The sequence below is a fragment of the Tachyglossus aculeatus genome, chromosome 6 (assembly GCF_015852505.1).
Source record: "Tachyglossus aculeatus isolate mTacAcu1 chromosome 6, mTacAcu1.pri, whole genome shotgun sequence".
NCBI classification, from domain to species: domain Eukaryota; kingdom Metazoa; phylum Chordata; class Mammalia; order Monotremata; family Tachyglossidae; genus Tachyglossus; species Tachyglossus aculeatus.
This window is the reverse complement of record NC_052071.1, coordinates 45,736,564-45,759,021: the sequence shown is the minus strand read 5'-3', so window position 1 is coordinate 45,759,021 and position 22,458 is coordinate 45,736,564. Positions and strand designations below refer to the sequence as shown.

Sequence of the window (22,458 nt, the reverse complement as noted above, 5' to 3'; positions counted from 1 at the left end):
GAGAAAAAGTTAGGTCACGTCAACTTGACCCAATCTAATCTTCGCAACTTGGCATCAGTAGTGTTTTTTTTTTGTTTTTTTTTTGCAGGGGGAGAAGTTGTTTGGAAAGAGAAAGGAAATAAAAATCCCCCCGCCATCTTTCTAGGTAAATCCAAGCTTATAATGAGAGAAAACAGGTAGAACCCAGAACTCCTCACACTATATCGCTTTGTGCACCACAGAGAAGCCTAGACAGACACGCTCAAGCCCACTTAACCAAAAAGCACATGGAGGAACACACTTCCACCCATCAGCTTGGGTGCTTCTCTTTTAAAGACAGCTCAGCCATGTTGTGCTGAAGGAGGGGAAAGGAAAAAGAGAACTCTATCCCAACACCTAGGAAGGCAAAAGAAGTGATCTAAAAAGGCCGATGGCAGGGGAGAATGACTTTTCTCTGGCTTGTTTCCCCCGCACCAAGTGGGCTGGGGGCAGGGGGAGATCTGAGGTATTTGAGACATTTCCTTATTCTGCTGGGGTGCGATTCTGGGGTCAGTAAGGTCAGTAAGGGAGGACAGGCCCCTTTTCCATCACTGACAGTTTCACGCCTGAAGCCCCAGGAAGCGGGCAGTGTTCAGAACATCATCTCTTGTCAAGTAACAGCCACAGAGCTGGCGGTAGCCAGTGAACGATTCCCGGCCGTGAAGCACTCGCCAGTTGTCAATGAACAGGGCCTGCGAAGGCAGAGAAGAAGGTTAGAGCCGGGGCAGGGACACCGGAATCAGACATCAACAGAGATCTCTTTAGGATAGAGCATACATGGGCCGTATCTTGGACGAGTCTGAATGATGCTCCCAGCTCCTCTCGGCTCACTCAGTCGACTCCCTCCCTCCCCCTGCTTAGCCGGAAAACCATATCCACGGTTTTTCTACACCAGGAGAAGCAGCACAGCATAGTGGATAGAGCGGAGGCCTGAGAGTCAGAAAGTCATGGGTTCTAATCCCGGCTCTGCCACTTTTCTGCTGTATAAGGCAAGTCGCTTCACTTTTTTGTGCCTCCGTTACCTCGGCTGTAAACTGAGGATTGAGACTGTGAGCCCCACATGGGACAGGGACTGTGCCCAATTTCATTTGCTTGAATCCACCCCAGTGCTTATACAGTAAGCGCTTAACAAACACCATAAATAATAATAAATAATAACATAATAAAATATAACAAATAAATAAATGATAAATTATTATTATGTCCAGTATTTATTTTAATGTCTGTCTCCCCCACTACACTGTACACACTTTGTGGGCAGGGAATGTGTTTACCAACTCTGTGAAGTTGAAGAGAGAAGCGGCGTGGCTCAGTGGAAAGAGCACGGGCTTGAGAGCCAGAGGTCAAGGGTTCGAATCCCGGCTCTGCCACTTGTCAGCTGTGTGACTTTGGGCAAGTCACTTACCTTCTCTGGGCCTCAGTTACCTCATCTGTAAAATGGGGATTAAGACTGTGAGCCTCACGTGGGACAACCTGATCATCTTGTATCCCCCCCAGCGCTTAGAACAGTGCTTTGTACATAGTAAGCGCTTAACAAATGCCATTAAAAAAAAACAACAACAAAAAAACAAAAACAAAACTCTGGTGTATTGTACTCTCCCAAGCATTTAGTACAGTGCTCTGCACACGGAAAATACCCAATAAATCTTACTGATTGATGGAGAGAGATCTGGGGACAGACAATCTATTACCCAAGTTCAAAGCCTTACTAAGCCCCCCTGTAGATTGTAAGGGCTTTGTGATGATGATGATGATGATATTTGTTAAGCACTCACTGTCAAGCAGTGTTTTAAGCGTTGAGGTAGGTACCAGCAAATCAGGTGGGACACAGTCCTTTTCCCACACGGGGCCCACAGTCTTAATCCCCATTTTACAGATGAGGTTACTGAGGCCTAGAGAAGTGAAGTGACTTGTCCAAGGTCAAACAGCAGACAAGTGGCAGAGCTGGGATTAGAGCTCAGGTCCTTCTGACTCCCGGGCCTGTGCTCTAGCCACTAGGCACCGTGGGAAGGGAACACGTCTACCAATTTTGTTATGCTGTACTCTCCCAGGTGCTCAGTACAATGCTCTGCCTACAGTGAGTGTTCAGTGAATACAATTAATTGATTAAAATCACATCTTCCAGGAAGCCTTCTCTGACTAATCTCTCATTTCCCATGCTGCTCCCCCAATAAGTGCATTTGAGTTCTCCTCCGCTAAGCACTTTAGGACTCAACCTTCCCCCTCTTCGGCATTTTTGTACATATCTCTAAATTCTACTGCTTCCTCTTACCTGTAATTTATTTTAGTGTTCATCTCCCCGGCTAGATTGTAAAAGCCTTCAGGGCAGGGATAATGTCCACTAACTCTGTTGCAGTCTCCCAAGGGCTTAGTATAGAGTAAGCACTCAATGAGAAGCAGTATGGCTCAGTGGATAGAGCGGGGGCCTGGGTGTCAGAAGGACTAATCCCAGCTCCACTACGTGTCTGCTGTGTGACCTTGGGCAAGTTGATTTGCCTTTCTGTGCCTGTTACCTCATTGGTAAAACGGGGATTAAGACTATGAGCCCCATGTGGGACAGGGACTGTGTCCAAACTGATTAGTTTGTATCTACCCCAGTGCTTAGAACAGTGCCTGGGACGTGGTAAGCACTTAACAAATACCATTAAAAAAATGCTTTTGATTCACTGATTGAATGCCTGTCTCCCTCACTATAGACTGAGTTCGTTGTGGGAAGGGAATGTCACTGCTTATTGTCAATTTGTACTTTCCCAAGTGCTTAGTACAGTGCTCTGCACATAGTAAGTGCTCAATAAATGCAATTAAACGAATGACTTGAATCATGCTGCTGATTCTTTAAGAATCCACTGTTTTAGTTCATCAAAGATGCTGAATTGTACTTTCCATGCGCTCAGTACAGTGCCCTGCACACAGTAAGCGCTCAATCACTACGACTGAATGAATGAATCTATGGAGAGAGATATTATTTCACTGTTTTATAACAGACCTTATTTCCTGTGCTAACAGAGATGTCACGAGTGAACAAAGGGAAGAAATGGTATCAAAGGGATGAGCCACCCCAGCGACATTCCCCCATAAACTTTACAGAGCTCTTTCCCTCCCCACAGCACCTGTATATATGTATATATGTTTGTACGTATTTATTACTCTATTTATTTTATTTGTACCTATTTATTCTATTTATTTTATTTTGTTAATACGTTTTGTTTTGTTCTCTGTCTCCCCCTTCTAGACTGTGAGCCCACTGTTGGGTAGGGACCATCTCTATATGTTGCCAATTTGTACTTCCCAAGCACTTAGTACAGTGCTCTGCCCACAGTAAGCGCTCAATAAATATGATTGAATGAATGAATGAAACTGTAAGCTCCTAATGGGCAGGGATTGGGTCAACCATCTCTATTGAACTGTTCTCTCCCAAGCGCTTAGGCGCTTAGGACAGTGCTCCGCACATGGTAAAGCACTCAATAAATACCACTCGTTGACTGATCCAAGAACCACGTCACGGCTCGCTGATCTTTAGTCTAAGGAAATGATAACCATAGTAAAAATAGCATTTGTTAGGCACTTACAAGCACTCTACTAAGGATTGGGATAGATCCAAGATGATCAGTGGGACCAAGTCCCTGGCCCATAAGGGACTCACAGTCTGAGGATGAGGAAGAATTGGTACTGAATCCTCATTTTGCAGATGAGGAGCCAGAGGTGTAACAAAATCAATCAATCAATTGTATTTATTGAGCGCTTACTGTGTGCAGAGCATTGTACTAAGCGCTTGGGAAGTACGAAGTGAATTGCCCAAGGTCACCCAGCAGACAAGTGGTGGAGTGTCTCCTGGGCCCGGGCTCTTTCCAGGAGGCCACACAACCTCCCGATGACCTCCTGTCGGAGTCCCCACGGCTTGGGGCCTACCTTTCCCGGCTTCAGTTTGACCCAGAGTTCGTTCTCCGGTCTCCTCAGCTCCATGGTGAGAGTCCGATGTGCGGCGTACCAGCGATGGACCACGTCATAAGGCACTGTATTGATGACGGCCCGATCATAGTTGTTGTACCTATAATGGACCGCAAAGACTGAAATTCTTGTCTTACGTTGTCATCTCCAACCCATAGCGATGCCACGGATATATCTCTCCCAAAACACCCCACCTCCACCTGCTATCGTTCTGGAAGTGTATCCGTAGGGTTTTCTTGGTAAAAACACAGAAGTGGTTTGCCACCGCCTCCTTCCGCGCAGTAAACGTGAGTCTCTGATCTCGACTCTCTCCCATGCCACTGCTGCCCAGTGCATTTTGAGTGAGTTTTGAGTTGCAGCAGACTGCCGTCCACCCACTAGCCACTGCCCAAGCTAGGAATGGGATGGGTAGGCCTCTGCTTGACTCTCCCTTCCATAGTCGAGACTGGTGGAGTGTCTGAAATTCTCAGACACAAGCAAATACACCGGCTCCAGAGGCCCCTTTAGTTAGGGCCTGTCCTATCTGGTAATTCTTCAGTAATGTCATGGGCAGCGACCAGGTCTCCCAATTCTGTACTCTCCCAAGCGCTGAGCATAGTACTCTGCACACAGTTAGCGCTCGAGACCTACCGCTGACACTGGCGACGAGGGTGATGGGGCTCTGGCGCTCACCTGATCAAATAGAGCTCTTTGTTCCAGGGATAGATGTTCAAGACCGGCCCCACCCCAATCATGTGGTTGTGACACTCCCCCGTGTTCTCGAGGTACTCGTGCTTCAGGGGCACCTTGCTGAGGAGTTCGAATTCTGCGGGGGCCTTCTGAAGCACCTGCTCCGCCGCGTAGAAGCCATCCACCAGCAGCGTCCGGCCCCCGGTCCCTTCATGCTTCAGGCAGTGAAACACTTGGATGCTAGAAAAATGACAGAACCACCGTCACCAAGGGTCGGAGAAACGCGGGAAAGCCGTGCGGTCATTTGGAAAGGGCACGGGCTTGGGGGTCGGGGGACCAGGGTTCTGCCTACTTGCCCGCTAAGTGACTTTGGGCATGTCACTTCACTTAATACTAATTTTAGTATTTGTGAAGCGCTTACTGTGCGGCAAGCACCGCTCTTAGCACTGGGATAGACACAAGTTTATCGGGTTGAACACGGTCCCTGTCCCACATGGGGCTCACACTCTTAATCCCCATTTTACAGATGAGGTAACTGAAGCCCAGAGAAGTGAAGTGTCTTGCCCAAGAGCACACAGCAGACATGTGGCGGAGCTTGCTTCTTAACTTCTCTGGGCCTCACTCTTCCTCATCTGCAAAATGGGGATTGTAGATTATATATCTGTTCATCTTTCTCATTAGACTGTGAGCCCCACATAGGGAGAGGACTGTGTCTGATCTTCTTGCATTGTATCTATCCCAGCACTAAGTACAGTGTTTGGCACATAGTAAGTGCTTAACAAATGCCACAGTTATTATTTCTATTATTATTCGGCAATACAGATGAAGAGGTTGGGAAGCAGTGTGGCCTAATGGCCAGAGAACAGGCCTGGAGCTGGATTCTAATTCCAGCTCCACCATGTGTCTGCTGCGTGACCTTGGGCAACTCGCTTTGCTTTTCTATGCCTCAGTTTCCTCATCTGTAAAATGGGGATTAAGATTGTGAGCCCTGTGTGGGACACGGACTGGGTCCAATCTGATTAGCTTTTATTCATTCAATTGTATTTACTGAGCACTCACTGTGTGCAGAGCACTGTACAAAGGGCTTGGGAAGTACAAGTCAGAAACATATAGAGACTATCCCTACCTATCAGTGGGCTCACAGCCTAGAAGTCTACCTCAGCACTTAGTACAGTGCCTGGCACATAGTAAGCACCGATACATACCATTAAAAAACCCAAAAACCAGGAAAAAGAAGGGATATGTGCACCAACTAGCCCCTCCAACTACATTCTCCCTTCTAGACTGTGAGCCCATTGTTGGGTAGGGACTGTCTCTATATGTTGCCAACTTGTACTTCCCAAGCGCTTAGTACAGTGCTCTGCACACGGTAAGCGCTCAATAAATACGATTGAATGAATGAATTCCTCTGCTCCTAACCAAGCAAATCCTGCCTCGAGAGGCGATGCTAACTTATTCCACTTCTCTGGAAACAAAGGGTAATCAGTAACCCTGATGAAACCTGAATAGTTATCGTTGCTTTTTTTCCTCCTACAAACTACTGGAAAGAGCTTAGGCCTGGGGTTCAGGGGATCTGAATTCTAATCCTGGCCTGCCGCTTGTCTGCTGTGTGACCTTTGGCAAGTCACTTAACTTCCCTATGCCTCAATTCCCTCATCTGCAAAATGGGGATTCAATATCTGTTCTCCCTCCTACTTAGACGGTGAGAGCCCCATGCAGGACCTGATTCTTTTTTATGTACCCCAGTGTTTTGTATAGTCCTTGAAAAACAGAAAGTGCTGAACAAAAAACCACAATTATTATATCAGACATCAATCTTTTGAATGAAGGCCACAAAATGTCCCCAGATTGCTGAGATGGGCAGCCTGGGTGTTTGATATCTCTTTAATTTCTCAGTTCCACAGTGAAGGAGCTGACCATTTTTGGCATCCCACTCAAATCTCCCATACAGGAAGTCACACCTGCACATCTTATACAAGTAATCACATCACTACAACTACGGCATCTGGGAGGGAGGCTTGTTTTTCTAAACTGGATATCCCAGCTGCTCTCTTACGCACACACAGACCAAAGAAGCATTGAAAGGCAAAGAAGCAGGTCATAACCGTCATACATTTTAACATCCGTCTCCCCCTCTAGACTGAAAGCTCCTTGTCTAGTTCCAAGTTCCAAGAGTTTAGTACAGTGCTCTGCACACGGTAAGCATTCATTAAATAGCACTGACTGATAAAAACTCTGCAAAGGGACCTATGGATTCTAAAACACATGTTGAGGATGATGATTGTGGTATTTGCTAAGTGCCAGGTACTGTACTAAGTGCTGGGGTAGATACAAGATAATCGGATTGGACACCCAACGGGTGCCAGTTAATCAGTGGTATTTATCGAGTGCTTACAATGTTGGAGCACTAAACTAAGGGCTTGGAAGAATACAATACCAGAGATCTGGTAGACAGAATCCCTGCACTCAAGGAGTTCATAATCTAATTCTCATTCCTAAAGGAAATGATGTGGGAATTGGTCTACTTCCACAATAAAGTGATACGAGTGGTCAATAATAATAATAATCATAATAGTGGTATTTGTTAAGCGCTATGTGCCAAGCACTGTACTAAACGATAGGGTAGAAACAAGATAATTGGGTCAGACAATACTTGGCCTACATGGGGCTCCCAATCTAAGGAGGGAGAAATGGTATTTCACCCCCATTTTACCAATGAGGAAACTGAGGTAAGGTCACACAGCAGACAAGAGGTGGAGCCAGAATTAGAACGTAGGTCCTCTGACTCCCCTGCTCTTGTCTGCTGATCCCTATTTGATCTCTTTCACTTCTGCCGCTCCATTTCCTTTACACCCTGGGCTTGTGTTCATTTTTGGAGTGCTGAAATCCAGTCCCCAACTCTGAGCAGAGTAAGGGGATGATATTACACCAGGACTCCATTCTAGATGCCTACCTGTTTCAGTGTGTCCCTGGCCAATTAAGTCTTAAGATTGCATCTCTCCTGGGAACCATCATGGCAAGTAAGACAGGCGTGATTGACCAGGAGTTCTTAAATTTCATTTATGGGGAGCTGGCGGGTGGGACTTTTTTCCTGGAGGGTTTTGATTAATGGAAAGTTCACCGACCACGCTGGATCAGGATAATAATAATAATTATTATGGTATTTGTTAAGCACTATGTGCCAGACACTGTACTAAACCCTACGGTGGATTCAAGCAAATCGGGTTGGAATGCAGTCCCTGTCCCACATAGGGCTCAATCCCCATTTTACAGATGAGGTAACTGAGGCACAGAGAAGTGGAGTAACTTGCCCAAGGCCACTCACAGCAGGGGGAGGTGGGATTAGAACCCATGACCTTCTGACTCCCAAAATACACCATTTTGCTTCCCAATTGTTTTTAATAGGAGAACTGCCCCCCTGTTAGTGACCTTTAGGACACTAGAGCCTTTTAAAAAAAACTGTTTAAAAAATTAAGGTGCCTCTCCATTTTAGGCATTCTAATGTCTTGAAGGGGTGAAGAGGAGAGAGTAAGAGGAAGTAAACATCTAAAATTGTATTTATTTGTATTGATGTCTGACTCCCCCCGCCCCCCCTGGCCAGACTGTAAGCTCATTTCGGGCAGGGAATACCACTGTTTATTATTGTATTATACTTTCCCAAGTGCTTAGTACAGTGCTCTGCACAGTTAGCACTCAATAAATACAACTGAATGACTGAATGAATGTATGAGGAGGGTAGCTCTTGTGCTCTGAGAGGAGTTTTTCAGAAAAGGTACAATAAAAAAAACTAATAGATTGTGGATTTCTTGAATAATAGCTCAGGAACACAAGTATATGCAGGAGACCCAGGTTAGCTGTAAGTGCAATTCATAAATTTCTTTTAGAAAGACAGTGAAGGACTATCCCTTCAATGAGCTTTTTTGGATGAAATCATTCTAAGATGACTTGAGGGAAAAAAAAAATTCAATTTAATAAAATGGAAGCCCAAGCTATGTAACTTGGATGGATTTCATCTCATTTTAAATGTTTGGGTCCGTGGGACTCTAAGAAATTAAATCTCCAAACGACTGCCCCTGGGAAGGATAAGCCCATACTGGGATTTAGGAAAATGCACACAAACCAATGGTAGTTAAATCAGACCATTGTATGGCCTCTTATCTCTGTTTCCCATCCTGTCATTCACAACCACGACCTGTCCATGCTACGACACAAGTCTTGCCTAAGCCAAGATGCCAAGCCCAGGGCTCCTACCCACGTAATAATAATAATAATAATAATAATAATGGCATTTATTAAGCACTTACTATGTGCAAAGCGCTGTTCTAAGTGCTGGGGAGGTTACAAGGTGATCAGGTTGTCCCTCAGGGGGCTCACGGTCTTAATCCCCATTTTACAGATGAGGTAACTGAAGCACAGAGAAGTGAAGTGACTTGCCCAAAGTCACACAGCTGACAATTGGCAGAGCCGAGATTTGAACCCATGACCTCTGACTCCAAAGCCCATGCTCTTTCCACTGAGCCACGCCGCTTCTCAACATACCCACAGGGTTCTTGGAAGTAGGCGGTGTCCGTGTGACGATCCAGAGCAAGCTTCGTGTAAGCAGTGTCTCCCCTGGAGAAGTCCGACGTGAAACACCACATTCTCCCGTAGATGGTCTCTCTGGAACACGAGAAGGTGAGAGCTTTCAGAGCGTTCGTTTCTTGCTTCTATCATCTCTTTTGCCCTCTTCCTTAACAGTTTCAATCTTCCTTCAGAACAAGGAAACCAGAACGTGACCAGTCGCCCAGCTAGAAAAAGGTGGGGATTTTCACTGGACATTAGCATCTTGTGCTAACCGTGATCTAGGCTCACCACTGGACTAGGGTGGTAAGCGCTTAGTACAGTGCTCTGCACACAGTAAGCGCTCAATAAATACGATTGAATGAATAAGGGAGAAGCAGGGGGAGCTACCTACCTCATTAGCATGAACAGTCTGTAAACTAGACTGTAAGCTCGTTTTGGGCAGGGAACACATCTATCAACTCTATTGTATCATACTCTCCCAAGCGCTTACTAAGCGCTCAATACATATCAGTCAATGGTATTTATGGAGCGCTTGTTATGTGCACAGCACTGTACTAAATACTTGGGAGAGTACAATACAACAGAATTAGCAAACACATTCCACAGTGCTCAGTGCCTACGACAGTGCTTGGCACATAGTAAGTGCTTAACAAATACTATCATCATCATTATCATTCTCTGCTTATAATGAGCTTACAGTGTAGAGACGATTGACTGATCACCAACTCTGTTATACTTACTTTCCCTGGTGCTCTGTACTCATGAAGCACTCAATAAATATGACAGATTGACCAATTACCAACTCTGCTAGATTGTTCTCTCCCAAGCACTTAGTACGGTGCTATGCACACAGTAAATGCTCAATAAATATGATCGATTGATTGACAGATGAAAATGCTTTCTCCTTGCCCATTGCTAGAGCTTGGACTCTTAACTGGTTGCCTTCTTTTAGAAGTTCCACACTCAGGGTCCTATATTGTGTCCCCTTTGCTTGACTGAGATACCTTTTTGGAGACCATCTTTTAGAAGGGTGAGGAGGGGGTCAGAAGGACATATATTTTACTGAAGCAAGCACTCCTGGTTCCTCGCCATAGTGTTCCTGCTCTCCTCCTGGTCTGATGAAACACAGGGACCGGCTAAGCAAGCTCTCATTAAGCTTAGGATTTTTTAAAACCAGAAGGCACTGCTTTCCTCATAGGTTTGTTTCTTTCCCTCCCATCAGGACCTGACTAAAGACCATTTTAATTCTTCCCGTTGCAATAACTGCTACTGCCCTCAATCAACTGATCAATCAATCGTATTTACTGAGCACTTACTGTGTGCAGAGCACTGTACAAAGCATGTGGGAGAATACAACCTAACAGAGACGGTAGGCACAACTCCTGCCCACCGTGAGCTTACAGTCTAGAGGGAAAGACAGACATTAATGTAAATAAATTACGGATGTAAGTGCTGGAGGCTGAGGGAGGGGTGAATAAAGGATGAAAATCCAAGTATAAGGGTGACATATAAGGGAGAGGGAGAGGAGGAAATGAGGAAGGCCTCTTGGAGGAGAAGTGCCTTCAAACCTTCCCACGAAAATGGAGAATTGGGGTGAATAAAGGATGCAAATCCAAGTATAAGGGTGACATAGAAGGGAGAGGGAGAGGAGGAAATGAGGAAGGCCTCTTGGAGGAGAAGTGCCTTCAAACCTTCCCACGAAAATGGAGAATTCTTCTTTGGGAGTCCATATCCCAATCCAGGGCTCTCTCTTCCTTGTTCAACAGATCTGTCTGTCTTTTACCTCACGTCTCTCTCACCAAGTGTTTACCCTACCTGAAACTGATTTTAATGCTTGTCTCCTCTGCTAGAGTGAAGCCTCCTTGAGAGCAAGGACTGTACTTCCCTACTCTCCAGAACTCTCCCAGGGGCTTTGCACAGTGCTCTGCACACAGTAAATGATCAACAATTACCACTGTGAGCCCAGATCATTCTGCAGCTGCTTTCAGGCTAATTCAAAAATCAGTACAAACCCGGAACTCTAATAAAGCTCTGCCAACGAGATCCGCTACCAATCATCTCTTCTGTTCATTCATCCGTTCATTCAATTGTATTTATTGAGCGCTTACTTTGTGCAGAACACTGTCCTAAGCGCTTGGGAGAGTACAATAGAATAATCAACAGACACGTTCCCTGCCCACAACGAGATTACAGTCTAGAGCTTCTGCCTTAACCACAGTCCGCTTCACAAATGTACATCAAGCTCAAGGGGTTCACCTGAGCCGGGCCAGGGTGGAACACTCATAAATCACCTGATCAGACTGATCCTCTCGGCTAACTTTTCCGTGTCCTCTTGGGTTGCGGGGACGTTTTCGACAAAGGCAATTCCATAGAGTAGGAAGTTCTGCAGGAATTCCTTCAGCCCCTCGTTGGTCTCCAAAAAGCTCTGGCAGTCAATGGATGGCACTTGGGCTCGCTGGTAGATTTCGGCATTCCAAAGGATTCTAGGCTGGATGACTTGTTGTTTCTGCCCTTCGTAGCTATTCCTCATCAACCACTCCAAGTTATACCGGGTCACGTGGCCGTCAGGCCCTTCCGGAGAAAGGGAGAGAGAGAGCAGAAGGAACCACACTTTAAAGCAAAGCAGACAGTTCTGCTGATTAAAGCCAGCATTTCTGAGAATTCATTTATTCAATCGTATTTATTGAGCGCTTACCGTGTGCAGAGCACTGTACTAAGAGCTTGGGAAGTACAAGTCGGCAACATATAGAGACGGTCCCTACCCAACAACAGACTGCAGTGGAATTGATGCTGGGGGGTAAGTCAGCGCTCCCTCAATGTTGCCGAAGATAAAAGCCTGTGGCCAAAGGTTCCCCTAGATAAAAGTCCCCTTATCTTTCTAAACTGGCCTGGTCACTGCAAAACAAATAAACACTACTCTATCTCTTTTACCTTGAGGTCAGGATGAACACAGGGTGTACAGGAAAGAGTTCTTATTTTTCTGCCTTTTACCTCTCAGTTTTAAAGATAAAGATAAGCTGGAGAGAGGGAGATTCCCCCAGGCCCTGGGGTCTCAGTATGCTGGAGAGACTGATAGCCTTGGGGTGGGTTAAGAAAAATTATCCAATGCTTCTCCATCATCAATCAATGGCATTTTGATCAACTCTCCCTCACCTTGGTCTTTCCCTCTCCTATTTCCACCTCCTTCCTGACCCAAGCACGGAAGAGGTCAAAAGCAGTGGGTACTTTCCTGACCTCCTGGCCACCAGATATTCATTCCATTGTATTTCATTCACTCATATTTATTGAGCACTTATCGTGTGCAGGGCACTGAACTAAGTTCTTGGAAGAGTACAGTAAAACAGTAAACTGACACATTCCCTGCTCACAATGAGCTCACGGACTAGAGGGGGAGACAGACGTTAATATATATAAATAAAATTGCAGATATATACCTAAGTGCTGTGAGGCTGGGAGCAGGGATGAATAAAGAGAACAAGTTAGGGCTATGGAGAAGGGAGTGGGTGAAGAGGAAAGGAGGGCTTAGTCAGGGAAGGCCCCTTGGAGGAGATGTGCCCAAGGCGGGATGTGGGCGAGAGGTCGGTGGCGAGAAAGACGAGGTCGAGATACAGGGAGAAGGTTAGCATTACAGGAGCGAAGTGTGAGAGCTGGGTTATAGTAAAGTAGCGAGGTGAGGTAGGAACGGGCAAGGTGACGGACTGCTTTAAAGTCGGTGGTAAGGAGTTTCTGTTTGATGAGGTGATGGATGGGCAACCATTGGAGGTTCTTGAGTGGGGAAATGTAGAAAAATGATCTGGGATGCAGAGTGAAGTGGGGAGAGACAGGAAGCAGGGAAGCCAGCCAGGAGGCTGATAGAGTAATGAAGGCGAGATAGGATAAGTGCTTGGATTAACGTCGTAGCAGTTTGGATGGAGAGGAGAGGATGGATTTTAGCGATGTTGTGAAGGTCGAACTGATGGGATTCAGTGACGGATTGAATACCTGGGTTGAATGACAGACAGATGTCAAGGATAATGCCAAGGTTATGGGCTAACGAGACCGGAAAGATGGTGGTGCCATCTACAGTGATGGGAAAGTGAAAGGGAAGGACAGGGTTTAGGTGGGAAGATCGACCAGTTACGTTTGAGGTAACGGCAGGGCACCCGAGTATAGATGTCTTGAAGACAGGAGGAAATGTGAGACTGCGGAGAGAGAGAAAGATCAGGACTGGAGATGTAGATTTGGAAATCATCTTCATAGAGGTAGCAGTTGAAACCATGGAAGCGAATGAGTTCTCCAAGCGACTGGGTTTAGATGGAGAATAGAAGGGGACCCAGAACTGAACTTTGTGAGGACACCCATAGTTAGGGGGTGGGAGGCCGAGGAGGAGCCCAAGAAAGAGACTGAGAAGGAGAGGCCAGAGAGATAGGAGGAGAACCAGGAGAGAACAGTGCCATGAAGCCGAAGTTGGTGGAAACACTTGGGAATATGTGCTGCACCAACTACGCACTCAGTGAACACCACTGGTTGATTGATACTGAAATTTATAGATAGTCCTACACCATTTTAATAAGCAAACCAAAAAAAAAAGTTTAGAGTTCTTAGGCTCTCAGCCACCTTTAATCAAGTGACTAAAGACTTCTAGCCCCTCAGTTTTCCTGACTCTAAAATAACCACAATGTCACTTACTCCTTGCCAACCTCACGAGAATAATAGAGGAGGATGAGTTCGATGTACACTAAGCAAATGAAGCCAAATGAGGCAGATGGCAGTTAAGGCAGAAGCTCTAGACTGCAAGCTCATTGTGGGCAGGGAATGGGTCTGTTTACTGTTCTACTGTACTCTCCCAAGCGCTTAGGACAGTGCTCTGCACACAGTAAGTGCTCAATAAATGCAACTGAACGAATGAATTCATCCACTGGATGACCGAATGAATGAAAATATTGGGAAAGCACTCTGAGTTTCTCTAAGAATGACCACACACATACACGCTTACCCACACCAGGTTCAAAGCAGAAAAAGTTTTCAAGCTCCAGTGTGGAACGCAAGAAAATAAAGTCTGCCTCCTGCTCGGACTCTGGGTTAGAGGAGTTAGGGGAACCTGGGGGATTTGGGGTGGATTCCCCTCAATCTCTTGCCCCCTGAGCTAGAGGGGGTTGGGTGACTTCTTTGTGTACCTCCTCACCAGAGCCTGCCTGGTCTGGGTGGCAGAGAAATTTGGGGATTCCTAGGGTTGACCCCCAGTAGAGATATGGGGGAGATACTTTTAACTTACTTTCTGCACTGAGTCAGAGTTGCACGGGAGGAGGAGATGGGTGGGTCTCACACTCTACCCTGGGTCCCACCTCAGACCCCAAAAAAACACATCCCGGGCCACTTGGGTGGAGAGGAAAGTGTGGATTTTAGTGATAGGAAAGTCGAACTGATGGGATAAATGTCCATGTTTCTTTTCTAATAGCTCATTCAGAAATATCTCAGTAAAAACAATTCCGTTGTTTCATTTCGGTTCTTGTTTGTAGAATATGAAAAACGCAAACAAACAAACCTGCTGCAGGTTTATTTCTGGAAGAGCCACTGACTGGTGCTGGAAATAAGTACGGTAGTTTTCAAGGTTTTTCCATGAACCCGATTCTTCTACTGAATCCGTTCCCCACAAATGGCATTCCATTATAAACTTGGGGTTTTTGGTTTTCTCTTCCCAAAACAACACTTGATTTCAAAAGATTAGTTTGTCCTCAGCAAGTATAAACATTACAAAAATGATGATCTGCCTGGGGCTTCCTCTGCAATTCTTTTCCCACAGTGGTGACCTTCTAATGGGGTCAGAAGAGAAGCTAAAGAAAGTTAAAGATTATAATGGTGAAGTCTGACAAATAATGCTACTCCCCATTCATCAACTCCAGGAGGCTCACAACCAAGACCTTTTTCTTATTTTCATTTCTGGAAAGGTTTGGTTTATTTTAAATCTATCCCTCTGGACCAACTTATTACTGGATAAGTCAGGCCATGTCAACCTACAGGAAAAAAATAATTTCCCTTTTCTGACTCTGAGGGAATTATCACTAATGGTACAACGATGGAAACGCTGCATCTATTTCCTTTCAAAAGAGGAAAAAACACCAAACCAAAAAAAACTATGAGTTTCAGATTATCACTTCAAAAAATTCATTCACTCATTCAATCGTATTTATTGAGCACTTACCGTGTGTGGAGCACTGCACTAAGCGCTTGGGAGAGTATTACACAACACTAAACAGCCACATTCCCTGCCAAAAATGAGCTTACAGTTTAGAGGGAGAGATAGACATTAATATAAATATATAAAAGTTTATTAAATAATGAAAAGTTTCCCTAGTTGGGAAAACTGTTGTATTTACTCTCCGAAATGCTCTGTGCACTGTAAGCACTCAATATAATACCACTGGTTGATTTGGGAAGAGGCTGAATTTTTTTTCAGTCACATCAGTTGTTTTACTGAGCATCTGTGTGCAGAGCCTTGCACTAAGCCCTAAATAACAGCAACTGTGGCATTTGTTCAGTGCCTACTAGGGGTTAATCACTGTACTAAGCCCTGGTGTAGATAATAATAATAATAATTCAGTCATTCATTCAATTGCATTTATTGAGCGCTCACCGTGAGCAGAGCACTGTACTAAGCGCTTGGGAAGTACAAGTCGGCAGCATATAGAGACGGTCCCTACCCAACAACGGGCTCACAGTCTAGAAAGGGGAGACAGACAACAAAACAAGTAGACCGGGGTCAAAACCGTCAGAATAAATAGAATTATAGCTATGTGCACATCATTAATAAAATAGAGTAGTAAATATGTACAAATAAAACAAATAGAGTAATAAATATGTACAAATATATACAAGTGCTGTGGGGAGGGGAGGGAGGGGAAGGGGGTAGGGCAGAGGGAGGGAGGGTGAGTGATGGGGAGCGGAGGATTTGTTAAGCGCTTACTATGTACGAGGCACTGTACTGAGCACTGGGGTAGATACAAGTGAGTCCGTTGTTGGGTAGGGACTGTCTCTATATGTTGCCGACTTGTACTTTCCAAGCGCTTAGTACAGAGGAGCAGCGTGGCTCAGTGGAAAGAGCCCGGGCTTTGGAGTCAGAGGTCGTGGGTCAAATCCCTGGCTCTGCCAATTGTCAGCTGTGTGACTTTGGGCAAGTCATTTAAGTTCTCTGTGCCTCAGTTACCTCATCTGTAAAATGGGGATTAAGACTGTGAGCCCCCCGTGGGACAACCTGATCACCTTGTAACCTCCCCAGCGCTTAGAACAGTGCTTTGCACATAGTAAGCGCCTAATAAATGCCATTATTATTACAGTGCTCTGCACACAGTAAGCACTCAATGAATATGATTGAATGAATGAATACAAGGTAATAGGATTGGACACAGTCCCTGACCCATGTGGGGCTCACTGTCTCAATCCCATTTTACAGATGAGTTAACTGAGGCAGAGAAGTAAAGTGACTTGCCCAAGGTCAGACAGCAAGTAAGTGGTGGAGTCGGGATTAGAACTCATGACCTCCTGACTCCCAGACTGTGAGCCCGTTGTTGGGACCATCTCTATCTGTTGCCGAACTGTATTCATTCATTCATTCAATCGTATTTATTGAGTGCTTACTGTGTGCAGAGCACTGTACTAAGCGCTTGGGAAGTACAAGTTGGCAACATATACAGATGGTCCCTACCCAACAGTGGGCTCACAGTCTAGAAGGGGGAGTTCCAAGCGCTTAGTATAGTGCTCTGCACACAGTAAGCGCTCAATAAATTAGACTGTGAGCCCACTGTTGGATAGGGACTGTCTCTATATGTTGCCAATTTGTACTTCCCAAGCGCTTAGTACAGTGCTCTGCACATAGTAAGCGCTCAATAAATACGATTGATGATGAATAAATACGATTGAATGAATGAATGAATGAATCCACTACGCCTAAAAGGCAATCAGTTGGATACCGACCCTGTCCCACCTGGGGCTCAGTCTAACTGGAAAGGAGAGCACATATTAAATTCCCATTCTACAGATGAGGAATCTGAGGCACGGAGAAGTTAAATGACTTGCCCAAGGTGACACCGCAGGGAAGCGGTGGAACCGAGACTAAAACTCAGGTCCGCTGACTGCCAGTCCCCTGCTCTTTCCGCTGCTGCTTCTCACTGGGAGAGAAGGCCAGAAGCAAAAGACACCATCCCTGCCTTCGGGGAGCTCACGTTCTAATTTCCCCAAGAACCAGAATGGGAGCCTCCGTTCGCTTACATGTGAGAAAGAGCGTGGTGTCGTCGACACGGACGGTCTTCGGCTTAATGGCCAGGTTGACGCTGGCCGTGTCGAGGTTGCGCTGGTTCGTCTTGGAGTTGTAGCAGGAAGCCGAACGGCAGTGATCGCGCAACCAGACGTAATCAAAACGCATCACTGTGCCTGTGTACCGCAGTTCTGGAAGAAGAGTTGCAGTAAGGGGCAAGATAAAAGTTTCTCTAAAGAAGCGTAAAACCGCCGGCCTGAATATTTAGCTCAAGAAGTCACAAGCACCCTGGGTTTAAGGACTATGGTAAGCGCTCAGTACAGTGCTCTGCACATAGTAAGCGCTCAATAAATACGATTGATGATGATGATTTGTCAAATCCCTTGGAGAACAACATTTGGAAATCAATGGTATTTATTGAGTGCTTACTATAAGCACAGCACTGTACTAAACGCTTGGCAGAGTACGATACAACAGAATTAGCAGACACGAACAATAACAACAATAACAATTATGGCATTTATTAAGCGCTTACTATGTGCAGAGCACTGTTCTAAGCCCTGGGGAGGTTACAAGGCAATCAGGTTGTCCCATGGGGGGCTGACAGTCTTAATCCCCATTTTACAGATGAGGTAACTGAGGCACAGAGAAGTGAAGTGACTTGCCCAAAGCCACACAGCTGACAACTGGCAGAGCCAGGATTTGAACCCATGACCTCGGACTCCAAAACCTGTGCTCTTTCCACTGAGCCACGCTGCTTCTTGAAGCCTCAAGCATCTGCTTGCAGCTGGGCCAACTGTGTCTTTTGCTTGGAGTGAGTGGTTTTTTTTAACGGTATTTGTTAAGTGCTTACTATGTGCCGGGCACTGTACTAAGCGCTGGGGTAGATACAAGCTACATCCCAGGTGGGGCTCATTCATTCACTCATCCAATCGTATTTATTGAGCGCTTACTGTGTGCAGAGCACTGTACTAAGCGCTTGGGAAGTACAAGTTGGCAACATATAGAGATGGTCCCTACCCAACAACGGGCTCACAGTCTAGAAGGGGGAGACAGACAACAAAACAAATCATGTGGACAGGTGTCGAGTCATCAGAATAAATAGAAATAAAGCTAGATGTACATCATTAACAAAATAAATAGAATAGTAAATATGTACAGGCAAAATAAATAGAGCAATAAATCTGTACAAACATATATACAGGTGCTGTGGGGAGGGGAAGGAGGTAGGGCGGGGGGATGGGGAGGAGGAGAGGAAAAAGGGTCTGGGAAGGCCTCCTGGAGGAGGTGAGCTCTCAGTAGGGCTTAGAAGGGAGGAAAAGAGCTAGCTTGGCGGATGTGTGGAGGGAGGACTCCCTGTCTTAATCCCCATTTTACAGAGAAGCAGTGTGGCTCAATGGAAAGAGCCTGGGCTTTGGAGTCAGAGGTCATGGGTTCAAATCCCAGCTCCGCCACTTGTCAGCTGTGTGACTTTGGGCAAGTCACTTAACTTCTCCGGGCCTCAGTTCCCTCACCTGTAAAATGGGGATGAAGACTGTGAGCTCCCTGTGGGACAACCTGATCACCTTGGATTTCCCCCAGCGCTTAGAACAGTGCTTTGCACATAGTAAGCGCTTAATAAATGCCATCATCATCATCATGAGGTACCTGGGACACAGAGGAAGTGAAATGACTTGTTTGAGGTCACACAGCGGACAAGGGGTAGAGCCTGGCATTCGAATCCAGGCCTTTCTGATCTGACCTCTCCTGTAATCAAGCACCTGGTGTTTGAGATCATCTGATGATGATGATGATGACAGCATTTGTTACTACTACTACTAATAATAATAATGGCATTTATTAAGTGCTTACCATGTGCAATGCACTGTTCTAAGTGCTGGGGAGGTTACAAGGTGAGCAGGTTGCCCCACGGGAGGCTCAAAGTCTTCATCCCCATTTTACAGACGAGGTCACTGAGGCACAGAGTAGGAGGCCTTCCCAAACTGAGCCCCCTCCTTCCTCTCCCCCTCGTCCCCCTCTCCACCCCCTCCGTCTTACCTCCTTCCCTTCCCCACAGCACCTGTATATATGTATATATGTTTGTACATATTTATTACTCTATTTATTTATTTATTTTACTTGTACATACCTATTCTATTTATTTTATTTTGTTAATATGTTTGGTTTTGTTCTCTGTCTCCCCCTTCTAGACTGTGAGCCCACTGTTGGGTAGGGACTGTCTCTATATGTTGCCAACTTGGACTTCCCAAGTGCTTAGTACAGTGCTCTGCACACAGTAAGCGCTCAATAAATACAATTGATTGATTGATTGATTGATTGAAGTGACTTGCCCAAAGTCACACAGCTGACAACTGGCAGTGCCAGGATTTAAGCGCTTAGAACAGCATTATCAAACACTGTTCTATGCATCGGGGTAAGATACGAGGTTATCAGGTTGGACCCTGTCCCTCACGGGGCTCGCAGTCTTAATCCCCATTTTACAGACCAGGTAACCGAGGCACAGGGAAGCAGAGTCACTTGACCAAGGTCTCCCAGCAGACAAGGGGAAGCTAATCATCATCATCATCATCATCATCAATCGTTTTTATTGAGCGCTTACTATGGTGCAGAGCACTGTACTAAGCGCTTGGGAAGTACAAATTGGCAACATATAGAGACAGTCCCTACCCAACAGTGGGCTCACAGGCTAAAAGGGATTTAGGCTGGACATTTTACAGGAGAGGTAACTGAGGAACAGAGAAGTTCCAGGCCCTGCCCGAGGTCACCCAGCAGACAAGTGGCAGAGCAGGGATTAGACTCCAGGTCCTTCTCACCGTGCCTGGGAGATTGTGAGCTCTCTGTGGGCAGGGATCAAGTCTACCAACTCTACTGTAGTGTATTCTCCCATGAGCTTAGTACAGTGCACTGCACATTCTCTATATGTTGCCAATTTGTACTTCCTAAGTGCTTAGTACAGTGCTCTGCACCCAGTAAGCGCTCAATAAATACAATTGAATGAATGAATGCTCAACAAATTCCATTGCTTGAGCGATTAAATCCATTGGGCACAAGCCTCCTACCCTAATGACTTGTTTTGTTGTCTATCTCCCACTTATAGACTGCGAGCCTGTTGTTGGGTAGGGATTGTCTTTATCTGTTGCCGAATTGTACTTTCCAAGGGCTTAGCACAGTGCTCTGCACACTGTAAGCGCTCAATAAATACACCTGAATGAATGAATGCTCAACAAATTCCATTGCTTGAGCGAGGGGCTCCCAGACTGAGCCCCTTCCTTCCTCTCCCCCTCGTCCCCCTCTCTATCCCCCCATCTTACCTTCTTCCCTTCCCCACAGCACCTGTATATATGTATATATGTTTGTACATATTTATTACTCTATTTATATATTTATTTATTTTACTTGTACATAGCTATTCTATTTATTTTATTTTGTTAGTATATTTGGTTTTGTTCTCTGTCTCCCCCTTTTAGACTGTGAGCCCACTGTTGGGTAGGGACTGTCTCTATATGTTGCCAATTTGTACTTCCCAAGCGCTTAGTACAGTGCTCTGCACATAGTAAGCGCTCAATAAATACGATTGATGATTAAATCCATTGGGCACAAGCCTCCTACCCTAATGACTTGTTTTGTTTTGTTGTCTATCTCCCCCTTATAGACTGTGAGCCTGTTGTTGGGTAGGGATTGTCTTTATCTGTTGCTGAATTGTACTTTCCAAGAGCTTAGTACAGTGCTCTGCACACAGTAAGTGCTCAATAAATACACCTGAATGAATGAATGCTCAACAAATTCCATTGCTTGAGCGATTAAATCCATTGGGCACAAGCCTCCTACCCTAATGACTTGTTTTGTTTTGTTGTCTATCTCCCCCTTATAGACTGTGAGCCTGTTGTTGGGTAGGGACTGTCTCTATCTGTTGCCGAATTGTACTTTCCAAGCACTTAGTACAGTGCTCTGCACACAGTAAGCGCTCAATAAATGATTGATTGATTGAATGAATGAATGACTTAGGCACACAGTAGAGAAGCAGTGTGGCCTAGTCAATAGAACACAGGCCTGGAGGTCAGAAGGACCTGGGTTCTAATGCCGGCTCCTCTGCTTGTCTGTCGTGTGACCTTGGGCAAGCCACTTCACTTTTCTGTGCCTCAGTTATGTCATCTGTAAAATGGGGATTGAGACTGTGAGCCCCACGTGGGACAGGGACTGTGTCCAACCTGATGACATTGTATCTTCCCCAGCGCTTGGAACCGTGCCTGGCACATCAGCGTGGCTCAGTGGAAAGAGCCTGGGCTTTGGAGTCAGAGGTCATGGGTTCGAATCCCAGCTCTGCCACATGTCTGCTGTGTGACCTTGGGCAAGTCATTTAACTTCTCTGAGCCTCAGTTACCTCATCTGTAAAATGGGGATTAAGACTGTGAGCCCCACGTGGGACAACCTGATCACTTTGTATCCCCCCAAGCGCTTAGAACAGTGCTTTGCACATAGTAAGCGCTTAACAAATGCCAACATTATTATTATTATTATTAAGTCACTTCACTTCTCTGTGCCTCGGTTACCTCATCTGTAAAATGGGGATTAAAACTGTGAGCCCCCCCGTGGGGCAACCTGATCACCTTGTAACCTCCCCAGCGCTTAGAACAGTGCTTTGCACATAGTAAGTGCTTAACAAATACCAAAAAAACACCAAAAACCAAATACCATAAAAATTCTTACCGAAATGGTCTTCGTGCAAATGCCAGGAGCAGCTGAGAGATTCTGGAGTGGTGTGATGCTGGCGGGGGACAGTTGGGAAGAGCTTTCTTAAGCGGGAATGTTGCGGGACCTGGGGTCCGATGCCCCTCTTGAGCAGACATTGGATGCCGGGAAACCAACGGAGGACTGTGTGGGAGCACATCCTGGGAACCAAACAACAGCGGGAAACAGTCAGAAACAGTCCAATCTGGGCTCAGTACAGCCTTCAACAACAACAATAATAATAACTGTCGTATTTGTTAAGTGCTTCCTATGTACCAGGCACCATTCTAAGTGCTGGGGGA

The 22,458-nt window shown here is 45.7% G+C and overlaps 1 protein-coding gene across 2 annotated transcripts in view; it reads right to left on the bottom strand.

Moving 5' to 3' along the window:
* Positions 1-275: 275 nt before the first annotated feature.
* The window catches only part of TMLHE (trimethyllysine hydroxylase, epsilon), a 37,783-nt gene continuing 15,600 nt past the window's right edge, over positions 276-22,458 (bottom strand). For both annotated transcript variants that reach the window (XM_038748571.1, XM_038748572.1), the window contains 7 exons: positions 22,136-22,317; positions 17,443-17,619; positions 11,490-11,769; positions 9,175-9,294; positions 4,639-4,875; positions 3,928-4,066; positions 276-710 (listed from right to left, as the gene is read on the bottom strand). In XM_038748571.1, the coding sequence (XP_038604499.1) occupies positions 579-710; positions 3,928-4,066; positions 4,639-4,875; positions 9,175-9,294; positions 11,490-11,769; positions 17,443-17,619; positions 22,136-22,316 (1,266 nt within the window). In that variant the 5' untranslated portion in view covers position 22,317 and the 3' untranslated portion in view covers positions 276-578. The remainder of the gene's footprint in view (positions 711-3,927; positions 4,067-4,638; positions 4,876-9,174; positions 9,295-11,489; positions 11,770-17,442; positions 17,620-22,135; positions 22,318-22,458) is intronic.